Source organism: Glandiceps talaboti, chromosome 7, assembly GCF_964340395.1.
Source record: "Glandiceps talaboti chromosome 7, keGlaTala1.1, whole genome shotgun sequence".
Taxonomy (NCBI): domain Eukaryota; kingdom Metazoa; phylum Hemichordata; class Enteropneusta; family Spengelidae; genus Glandiceps; species Glandiceps talaboti.
Window position 1 is genome coordinate 20,932,330 of NC_135555.1, and position 12,129 is coordinate 20,944,458.

A 12,129-nucleotide genomic window follows, 5' to 3' on the forward strand; every position below is an offset into this window, starting at 1 on the left:
CATGTACCACGGGGTGACTGGAAAACTTATGGTGATCGTGCATTCTCACGTACTGCCCCCCCCCCCCACCCTCACTTGGAATAGCGTCCCTCTAGAAGTACGCCAGTCACCCAGCATTGATAATTTTAAGAAGCGGAACAACTCTTATCTGTTTAGCAGAGCATACTAACGACTCAGACTTTGTAAAGTGCCATTGAACATTACTACATATTGGAGTTTGGCGCTATATAAATCCATTTGATTAATTGATTGATTGATTGATTGGTTGGTTGGTTGGTTGGTTGGTTGGTTGGTTGGTTGGTTGGTTGATTGATTGATTGATTGATTGATTGATTGATTGATTGATTGATTGATTGATTGATACGGGGGGGGCATGAAATGTTTTGAGAGTGCGAAGGGGGAGGGAGCTATGAATTTCTTTTAGCCCAAAATAACTTCTCCCCAGCCCCCCTGAAGTAAATTCTGACCAATCACTTTTAATCATCCAAATACATCTTTACTGTATTTTGTACCATTCATTGATTGCGTACACTATGGCTCTTTGACACAGAAGTACTTGATGATAAATAATTGCTTCAAATACTGAATTATTATTATGATAAGTTCACTAGTCACTAAATCATATGTTTATCGAATCTTCATCTCTTAAGTTTTCCAATCGTGAGCTCAAAATGTCATCAATATCTCCATTAACTTACGTACACGTAAAGCTTGTCACATGTCGTATATTTTATTTAGGTCAATGGTTAATCATCAACTGCCCATTCACTCAATACTGTATATATTTCGTTCTTGTTCTCTCTTTATTTCCCTACTTACAGTTTTTGCGCGATGTCATCTCTCTCTCTCTCTCTCTCTCTCTCTCTCTCTCTCTCTCTCTCTCTCTCTCTCTCTCTCTCTCTCTCTCTCTCTCTCTCTCTCTCTCAAATAAACACAATGACTGTCATAAAGAAACAGGTCGTATACATAATACAAAACATAGTGTCAGGGGTCAAATGAACTAGTATGTTATGAACTCATGACGACAACACAAAACGGGGGAATTCCCTAATTGAATATTCATTAGTACCGAGAAAATAGTGCGTCCTCGAACTATCGCTTTGCACGCAGCAGCTATAACCCATACCTTGTATATACAACTAAAAATTACCCTGAACGTTTAAAGAATACGCCATCTTGTTTCCACAAAGGTAAGTGCGCACATCATTATGCTTTCAGTGTGGAAATTTGAATGTCAATACTTGAACTCGTAGGAAGGTTTATGTACGTGTGACGATATACATGCAATATACCAATTGAAGCCTTTACTACTGCATACACGGGGCGCCGCGCCATATTGAGAAGCCCGAGACAAGCTAGGCTTCCTCTGTATGCACTGTGAGCGCACACTTTCAGTTCAGGCGTTATCAAGATGTTGATGTTATAATCTTATAACCTGCATCGTTTTATAATTATCAGTATCGATGGTACCCAGTATTTCTTAAGTTTTGGATTATGACGTCATGCTAGGGATTAGTGATATACTGCGCCCTGTTATTAGGTGACATCTATCATGCATAGACCATTTACCTCAGTGTTGACACGACGCTATCGTAAACCTATCACGATATGTCTTAGGTTAAACAAAATTTTGTTGGAGACTTGGATATACATGAGCATTGGGCAATGTAATCAGGAACTTGTTATTGGGGTCACCAGAGCCCAAGGGGAGGGGGGACGACTCCCATATATAGACAACCGTACGGAGAGGATCCACTGGAAAGGGGTGTTTCTTTGTTCACTAGGTATGAGTAAGGGTTTACCCTTTTAATACGCGAACAGGTAAGATATCCAGTCAGTACTCCAAATTTTAAAGTGACCCATGATTTGATATACTTCATTTTATCATGGATGTAGTGTGTGGTGATTACAGAGTTAAATCACAACTTTTATTGAAATGTGCCCTTTTCTTGCAAATTGAACACTTAAAATCTAATTTTTTGGATGCAGTTGCAATGACAAGGGGTGATCACCTCCTGGGCAAGGGGTGATCACCTCCATACTCGAGGTACGTACTGTTTGGGTAAGAGCTATCAGAGGAGCCCCCCCCCCCCCGCCCCATGTATCCTTTACATAGAGTAGCCCCCATCCCCTTGCCCCAGGATCTGAGCACTCAAACCACTTGTCACTTTTGACTGGTAGCACGTTCATTTCAACCAGAACCTGGTTTACATGCATGAGTGAACGCCAACACCGCTAAACACGAATAACTCTTTATAATTATCAAATTCCATAAGTCATGGTGGATGTGTCTGTATTTTCTGTATACTTCAGGAACGAATGAAGCAAAGTAAACTGGACAACAAGTTGACAAGATGGATTCTAAGCCGGTAGGATATTTCTTTAATTTTTCTTTACTCAGTAAAAACTTTACTTTATCAGTAAAAACATAAATAATTGTCTGTTATGTACTGTACATTTCAGTCGCAGCTCTATTTGGCAGTATTTTGCCCTGTCTCCCTGTGAAGAATGGCAAGTTAAATATCCCACCAGGGTATCTTCCCCTTGCATAGCTGTTATATTGGCAAAGGGAAAGTCCTTTCGTTTTTGTTGTTGGTAATGTTAGTGTTGACTGACTTTTGACAGGTGATATAGCTTTACTTGTTTGTCAGAATTGCTTGGGTTGTTAAAACCTCGTAGTAGACATTTCTCTTGTCTGGAGCAGTTGAAAATTTTTTACAATGGGATACTCTTGGCAGTTATGACTTTTGCATGTTGTTCTCAAATTTGAAAGTCGTTACCCAACGAGTGGAAAGGACGAATGGTCTGGCTGCGGAACCTAAAGAGGGAAGGCTCACAAAATGCTCTCTGTAGATACCTTAACGGCGCAAGACATGGAATGGGTGTATCGTGCGTATACTATGAAGATTTTACAACAGCTATGCTGACATTTACACGGAAAGGGGGTAGGTATTAATTAGACTAAGTAACAAGTTAAGTTGTAGGCATTTGTTCCAAAAGAAAATACGAGATTTGTACCTAGGCCATTCTACGTCTACATACGTGATTGATTCTGTACGTGGTGATTAGATTATCAATGACCAGATGTAAACTGGTCACCTTCTGTGAGGGCAAGCTTTTAGATTGGTGTTCTTATACACGTTGCCGGAATGCAAGAATAGCTGAGTTGTGCAAACGTACGATAAAGATCTGTTTTAGCAACCTAATAGGACACGTGTGCCTAATTATCATCATCAATACACGTACACAAACTTATGCGTAATTTGAAAACATTTCAAAGATATTGTCTATTTACTGTGAAACGTAATTGCGAAAGTGATTTAATTCAACTAGAAGTTACATCTACAAATGTAATAGCATATGATTAATTAATTAATCAATTAATATCATTAATTTACTTACTGGAATGTGAAATTTGAAGCTTGGATTCTTAACATATTAAGAAATTTAAAATGAACTGAGAATTACCAAGTGAAAACGTCGGAAATTCAAAATCACCCAAATGCACTAACAAACGACACCGTGTTTTGTGCTAATTCACATTTTGTCCTTGCACAAAGATGCTGTGAGATTTCGAGAACGTGGTCGCGGAGATCTTGATCTATATACGTGTAACGAGGTACGTGTTAGAAAGACTTTAGTGTAGAAATGTTATTTTTCTGTTGAATATTTTACTTTTAAGATGGTTCATCGTGTGTTTCAAGCCTGAAAGCAAGGATTTATCATGATTGTACATTTTTCACTTTCTTCGAAATCAAAGTAAATCAATTAGTCTGTAAGGTAGGCAGTGCTAGTGACGGGGTACAACGTGTCTTGCAGTCTAAGTAAATTAACTGATGTAACAATACAAGTCTTGGCATGCACCAATTTGAAATCTTGTCAAACTCAAATCAGAGGTATATATATAATGCGATATTATTGTTGTCGTTGTTGTTGTTGTTGTTGTTGTTGTTGTTGTTGTGGTGGTGGTGGTGGTGGTGGTGGTAACGATGACAGTGGTTGCTATGGTGTCAGCAGTCACGTTGGTCTCAGTTAGATATAAAAGATGAGCTCAAAAGCGATATGGCACGAACCACTTAAATTGCCTTGCAACATTTGATAATTTTCAAGGGATTCAGAAATTAGCTACCTAGGCCTGAGATGGCGCCCCATACGATATATTTCAATCCGCATTTTTTCATTTCTGTCTCCTGAGATAGGTCTTTTGGAATGTTAGTGGCTTTGTGGCGAATCCTTTCTTCTCTAGTATTGATAAATATGGCAAGGACGAGGTGCCTGATCTCGCCAGACAATATAATGTCAGCTACAGTCGCAAGGAGGGGAAGATTAAGGTCTTGGGTGTTCTGTCAAATCTCTGTATCTTTGAGAGAAAACTACTGGAATTATTAACAAAGAGTGGCAATGACACAGATCACAGTGATAGACAAGGCTCAGGCAAAAAGAAGAAGAAAAACAAGAGAAAAAGGAAATCACCAACTGAAAGTTCATGTAAGTGACACTGTAATGCCTAGTATGTTTCCTTAGATATAATATTATTGTTTTCGTCACTGTGCTTTGTAAGACCACTATCTTTTGAAAAGAATACCTCTCTTCTCTTCTCCCGTCTCTTCCATTCCATTCCCTTCTCTTTCTTCTTTTCAAGTTCTCTTCTCTTCTCTTCTCTTCGCTTTCCTTTTTCTTTTTTCTCTGCTCTCAGACTTCTCTCGATCTGTTTTCCATCCAACCCATACAATACGCTTTTCTCACCAGATCCTTGTAAAATAATTCTCAACTTTGTCTCTTACTGTATTCCCTTATAGCACTTCTTGATAATGACAGATTGAGAACAAACGTAAGTATTGTTTATTCCTTTTCAACACTTGTTAGTTAGAATCATCAGTACAGCTTGTTGTTTTATGTCACTTAACAACCACCTCTGTTTTCTAGTTATTCAGGTGTGTTGCTTGAACGTGTGTATGTATGATGTATGTATGTATGTATGTATGTATGTATGTATGTATGTATGTATGTATGTGTGTGTGTGTATGTATGTATGTATGTATGTATGTATGTATGTATGTATGTATGTATGTATGTGTGTGTGTATGCATGCATACATGCATGCATGCATGCATGCATGTATGTATGTATGTATGTATGTATGTATGTATGTATGTATGTATGTATGTATGCATAAGTGTATGAGTGTATGTATGCATAAGTGTATGTGTGTATGTAAATGTATGTATGCATTGATGTATCTGACTATTACTTAACTACATCATGTATATTTGCTCTCAAAACAGTTTCTTCATACCTGGCTATAACCTTGTGTTATTTTGTGTGACATGACTATGATATTACCTGTCCTCTCTCTAATATGTACACATTAGTAGTGAAAGTGTAATAAAACTGTCCGGATTATAGGCCAGGATGAAGAATGGTTTACGAAATCACTCACATTTAAATAGTGATAGAAAGCCAACAAAGGAAAATAAAATAGGCTCACTTGGTAAGGTCAACTCGCACTTGAGTTATTTTAATGTTATTCATTGTTAGGTTTTTAAAAGTTGCACGGCGTTAGTTGTGCCCTGGATTGCAGAGAACTATTTGTCAAACAAAGACGGCCAGGTGCTTAAAGTAGCTGAAGATTCTCTGGATGAATTGAGGAGAGTAGAAGATGACATTCTTGAACTTATATGTGCCAAAACTCCAAACCCGAATCTGGTCGGAAAGATTAAGGCAAAGATAAAGAGTGGTCCTGAAGGTGCAGCGAACACAAAGTTTGGCCCTACAAAACGACTTGAAAATGATGTACCAGTATGTTGGGAGGAAAAACGTTCATCTTCAGGTGCAAAAGAATCCATGGCCATCGATAGGGGTATTGGTAGCATTCCAAAAGATACTCACTATTCATTTGCTACACATCAAGGTATTCAGATTTCTATATACTGTGGTGATATTACAAAAGAAACAGTCGACGTCATCGTAAATGCTGCAAACTCGAGATTGCGTCATGAAGGAGGTGTGGCGTTGGCCTTAGTCCGGGCAGGGGGATACATCATACAGCAGGAGTCCGATGACTTTGTCTCGAGGAATGGTGAATTATCACAAGGAACAGTATGCTACACTTCTGGAGGAGACCTCGGGTGTGACCACATCATCCACGCAGTTGGTCCTGTATGGGATGACAGGAACCAAGGAAGATGTATTAGGCAACTAGAAGACAGTCTGCGAGGTGCATTATACTGTGCCTCAAGTATTGGTGCAAGATCACTGGCAACGCCAATCATAAGCTCTGGTACGTAAATGTCCAGTGAATCAATACAACTCCCAACACTAATATCTTTAAAAGTAACTTTTGTTTGACGAGCTGGATAATCGATAGAGTCAATACATTCCAATTAATCGACACCCGCCTTCAATTTACCACTGACAACTTAATTTTTCACAACTGTTTTTATATAAATTTTATGAAATGTCTTTCTGACTTCCACCTTTAAAATGTTGCACTAAACACGTGGTGTGATTTCTTTGGTACTATTCGTATTCCAATACAGGTGTGTATGGTGTTCCATTGGAAGTCTGTGCCAGAGCCTTTCGTGTTACCTTAGATGAGTTCTCAAAGAATGATGGAGGTTCGACTTCTTTGAAAGACATACGTATAGTCAACAACGATCCTTCATCAGTTCAGAAATTCATTCTTGATTATACAGGCGAACCATCAAACGGTTACCAAAGAGATGCCGGTGCTATGGGTATGCCATATGACGGGGAGGAACAACATGTGAGGAGGAGATCTAGACATAGCAAATCGGCAAGATCAACTACATCAACTTCAAAAGAATATGTTAGTGGTTTGCAGAACAATGACACTGCTCAACACTTGATGAGCAAAAAACTGGAGTACTACACAAATACTCAAATGAACGATGTAAAGTCATCCACTCACGCGGATGTTCATGTCTCAAATTTCTCCAACCCTTCTCCCATCGAGAGATCTTTCCAACCGAGAACAACTACATTCGATACTTCATCTCCAACAAAAAGCCTAAGGATCAATCATCCAACAGCGAAGCCCGCAGGAGCCTGTGATTTAATGACGAAAACCACATCAGTCGCGATCGATCAGCCAACAAGGAAGCTCACACCAGTCTATCATCCAACGACGAAAACCGTGACATCACCATGTCCTGCAGCTTCGACAGCATCTATTGCGTCTCAATCTGGTCGTGGTGACTGTCCTATTTGTGTTGATGACGACGTTCCACTGATGTCCATGACATGTTGTAAGAATACTATTTGCAATGACTGTTTTGATCGCCATTTTGATACCGATGCCAAGTGTCCATTCTGTACTTTGGTGGTTTTGATGAAGAAAGGTAATCAACCATCCGGCACCATGGATTACAGAATTGACGATTACAGTAGTCTACCAGGCTATGAAGGGATGGGAACCATAATTATCACGTACCATTTTCCAAGTGGAATTCAACAGGTATGTCTGTCTGTCTGTCTGTCTGTCTGTCTGTCTGCCTGCCTGTCTGCCTGTCTATTGGTCGGTCAGCTATCCACCTGTGCCTGGCTTTTTGTCTGTCTATCTATCTGTCTGTCTGTCTGTCTGTCTGTCTGTCTGTCTGAATATATATATATATATATATATATATATATATATATATATATATATATATATATATGTTGAGGGTAGAAGAAAATCAAGTCGGGTTTTTCGTCTCTACAAGCCTGTTTCGTGAGTAAATCACTCGTCAGGAGATGTTGATTTCTTTCTTCTTTCTTCTACCCTCAACATATACTCCGCTCTGCGTGTAGACGTATCGAGCACTGTACTACGGACAAATCTTACCACTGACTTCCTATATATATATATATATATATATATATATATATATATATATATATATATATATATATATATATATATATATATATATATATATATACATATATATATATATGATACCTATATATCTATCTTTCTATCTAGATCTATCTTTGCCTATCTGTATCTATCTGTCTGTCTGTCCATCTATCTATATGTCCGTATGTCTGTATATCTATCAGTCATTCTAACTATTTATCTATCTGTCCATATTTCAAAACCTCTCCATATGTATGTGTATTTTTCTGTCTGTCAGTCTGTCTGTCTGTCTGTCTGTCTGTCTTTCTGTCTGTCCGTCTGTCTGTCTGTCTGTCTGTCAGTCTGTCTATGTCTGTCTGTGTTCGTTTGTTTGTTTGTCTGGCTTTTTTCTATCTATTTATTTGCCTGTCTCTGTTAATTTGTCAGTGTCTGCTTTTAATATTTTGTTCAACTTTATGCACATTAATTATTAAAGTACTTATCTCTCTCTCTCTCTCTCACTCTCACTCTCACACTCTCTCTCTCTCTCTCTCTCTCTCTCTCTCTCTCTCTCTCAAATAAACACAATGACTGTCATAAAGAAACAGGTCGTATACATAATACAAAACATAGTGTCAGGGGTCAAATGAACTAGTATGTTATGAACTCATGACGACAACACAATATATATATATATGTTGAGGGTAGAAGAAAATCAAGTCGGGTTTTTCGTCTCTACAAGCCTGTTTCGTGAGTAAATCACTCGTCAGGAGATGTTGATTTCTTTCTTCTTTCTTCTACCCTCAACATATACTCCGCTCTGCGTGTAGACGTATCGAGCACTGTACTACGGACAAATCTTACCACTGACTTCCTATATATATATATATATATATATATATATATATATATATATATATATATATATATATATATATATATATATATATATATACATATATATATATATATGATACCTATATATCTATCTTTCTATCTAGATCTATCTTTGCCTATCTGTATCTATCTGTCTGTCTGTCCATCTATCTATATGTCCGTATGTCTGTATATCTATCAGTCATTCTAACTATTTATCTATCTGTCCATATTTCAAAACCTCTCCATATGTATGTGTATTTTTCTGTCTGTCAGTCTGTCTGTCTGTCTGTCTGTCTGTCTTTCTGTCTGTCCGTCTGTCTGTCTGTCTGTCTGTCTGTCTGTCTGTCAGTCTGTCTATGTCTGTCTGTGTTCGTTTGTTTGTTTGTCTGGCTTTTTTCTATCTATTTATTTGCCTGTCTCTGTTAATTTGTCAGTGTCTGCTTTTAATATTTTGTTCAACTTTATGCACATTAATTATTAAAGTACTTATCTCTCTCTCTCTCTCTCTCTCTCTCTCTCTCTCTCTCTCTCTCTCTCTCTCTCTCTCTCTCTCTCTCTCTCTCTCTCTCTCTCTCTCTCTCTCTCTCTCTCTCTCTCTGAGCTATCATATCATTAAACTGTTTATAACTGTACATTGTATCACTCTGTAGGAAAACCATCCCAACCCCGGTGTACAATATTCTGGTACTAATAGACAAGCCTATCTACCGGCAAATAAAGAAGGTCATGAAGTTCTGGAGCTTTTACAGAGAGGTTTCAATCAGAAAGTACTGTTCACTATTGGTAAATCTGTGACTACGGGCCAAGACAACTGTGTTCTCTGGAACGATGTCCATCACAAAACTAATACCCGTGGAGGGTCTCAAAGGTAAACTTGCGCTAAGAGCAATCTTTAGATCTCTGGGTGGGTTTAGCAGTAGCATATAGTGATAGCATTCAGTGAGTGTTGTATCTGTAGAGTTCTCATGAATGTAATGTACTGTTTCGTCAACCACAAGTACCATTGGTATTTCCAAATCCATCACTATCCCTAAAAAACGTATTTCTAGCATATTCTACAGTAGTCCTGTCTCTAATGATTTTAAAATAATAATGTCACGTGACATACATATTTTATAGTTATATGTATATATGCTTTATGCACACACATATCCTGTGTAAAACCCCTCAAAGTATAGGAGACATGTGATAACTCCATTCCATTACCTGCCCATGTAAACGTGGTGTGTGTCTTAGTTGCTGTATTCGTCACTCTATGCTATAATTAGTTACTCTATCTCAAGCACACCATTAATATCAATTTTTCACACAAAGTTTTTAAACGTTTTCTATTTGGTTGTCTTTTGGTTTGGAATCTGTACATATGCAGTTTGTGTCATATAACCACCTTCGTACTGTAGCACAGAACAACACGTTCTCTGGACTACATTTTCAGACATTATTCACACATTAGTGGCAGATGATAATCATATAAACCACCCATTGTTCTATGTGTATTTACAGTTATGGTTATCCTGACCCAACTTATCTGAGTCGTGTCAAAGGAGAACTCGCAGCCAAGGGGATCAAATAATTTGACGCAATCGGTGGGCGGCAAATGTCACGGAACGGGCTAATAGGTTATCATATTGACCTATGATTGACAGGAGTAATGACACATTGGTGAACAAAGTAAATGTTATAATCTACGTTGCTATATTCAACACGACTATTTATGTCATCACACGCTGGCATATGATTTCAAAAGACACATAGTTCAAAATTGTCAGTCTGTGTCATACAGTGCTGTCGCCTTGCGCCACCTCACTAATATAACCATCAGGTATCACTTTGATGTTGCATCAAAAATCAAAGGCAGTAGGCAGCAAACTGTGTTCATATTTTAGCGGAAGTACGCGTATTGTTCATGTAAATTATATTCCAAAGTTTGCAATGGTCCTGGGACGAGGATATATTATCATATTAGTAATATGTTTTATACTTTAATGTGTGTAATAATCATAGGACGAGGGTATGTTTACTAATCTAGATTCACTGATTATGGCTCACTTTGAAAGGAATAGCGTTAATATTAATCTCTTTTTTTTCAATTTCTGTACCATACAGCTTACCCACTATCTGAACAAGTATGGTTCATTGTAAGAGTTTTTTTGTTCTGTGTGAAAATGAATTTAACACCTACTAATATGAAATAAAATATCCCGCTTTTGATCATGCGAAGATGAATTTATTTTAGTTATTGTTTTTATATATTAGTGTATACATCCACATATCGTATGATACAGAACTCGTGATCGAGGTTGTGTTAACGTGTAACGGTTTGTTCCAGACATCGTTTGTTCAGACCAATTCTGCAGAATGGTGGCAGTCACGTGTTATTTCACGTACTGTACAAAGAGGGCGCCATAAGCAAGATTTAAACTTTTGCTGTAGCGTCAGACCACTTCTGACCAGTCAGTTGTCAACTGAAAATCGGTTCTACTGTATCGATCGCACGACCGAATTGTTGTATCAATAAAGACATTTACAAATGTACCTCTATACTGTGTACTCGAGTAGCTGTTGATTCAAGTTGATGACTACAAATACCATTGCTTGTTGGGTTCTCCACCAAGTGGCGGCCCTGGTGCAATGTCGGTAAATAAAGAAATCGAACCGCTTTCACCACATCGGATGTTAATCAGATTGACTTTCAATTATTACAAAATTGTAATAAAGACGAATAGATCCGCAAGTGCATGCAATTTCGATATGATATCAACTTTAATAATATTCCGATTACAAATTGTATGAAATAGTGTTAGGAGACAATTGTTTTTAATGCAAGTCTCAACATTTCTCATCCTGTACGAGGAAGAGTCCTCCGCTCCCACCTGCAATTGTAAGGAAGCCACTGAAGACTGCAATGCATGGTTGCACCATACATTTTCTAAGATATATCTAAAATATTCCACATCACTGATAGTAGTTGATGAAGGAATTGGAAGATGAAATCGAAAATCGAAATCAACTCCAGTCCAATGTGTTTTTAAGATGATAGAATCATACTTAATGATTGCAAAAATTATAGTTTCCGCAGAGCTAATGTAACAGGCGTTTTATGAAAGTTGATGTAAACTACTGATAACTCTATGAAGACAGCAACTAGTGAAAGTCAATGCCATCAATGACAATAAGTTATTGATTGTGATTCGTAATGTTAACTGCATCACTATTCTGATAACCAAATTGACCATTTTTATTTGGGTTTGGTAAAAGAAATGAGAAGTCCTTTTGTCTAGGAAGAAGGAAGTTTGTTAAACTTTATTACCAACGTTTTGACCTCACGCAGAACGTCTTCTTCAGGGTAGAGCAAACTATAGTAAAAACAGTGGCAGTGGAGACTGACAATTATTTCATTTGCCAATTAAACA

General features: G+C 37.8%; 1 protein-coding gene across 1 annotated transcript; it reads left to right on the plus strand.

The window, feature by feature from the left end:
- The first annotated feature begins 1,087 nt into the window (after window positions 1-1,087).
- Window positions 1,088-11,206, plus strand: LOC144437739 (uncharacterized). The gene is made up of 10 exons (XM_078126749.1): window positions 1,088-1,190; window positions 2,314-2,369; window positions 2,774-2,945; window positions 3,561-3,619; window positions 4,200-4,488; window positions 4,800-4,831; window positions 5,539-6,280; window positions 6,540-7,477; window positions 9,367-9,584; window positions 10,220-11,206. The coding sequence occupies exons 2-10, from the start codon at window positions 2,355-2,357 to the stop codon at window positions 10,287-10,289; spliced, it is 2,535 nt and encodes an 844-aa protein (XP_077982875.1). The 5' UTR covers window positions 1,088-1,190; window positions 2,314-2,354; the 3' UTR covers window positions 10,290-11,206.
- Window positions 11,207-12,129: the final 923 nt, after the last annotated feature.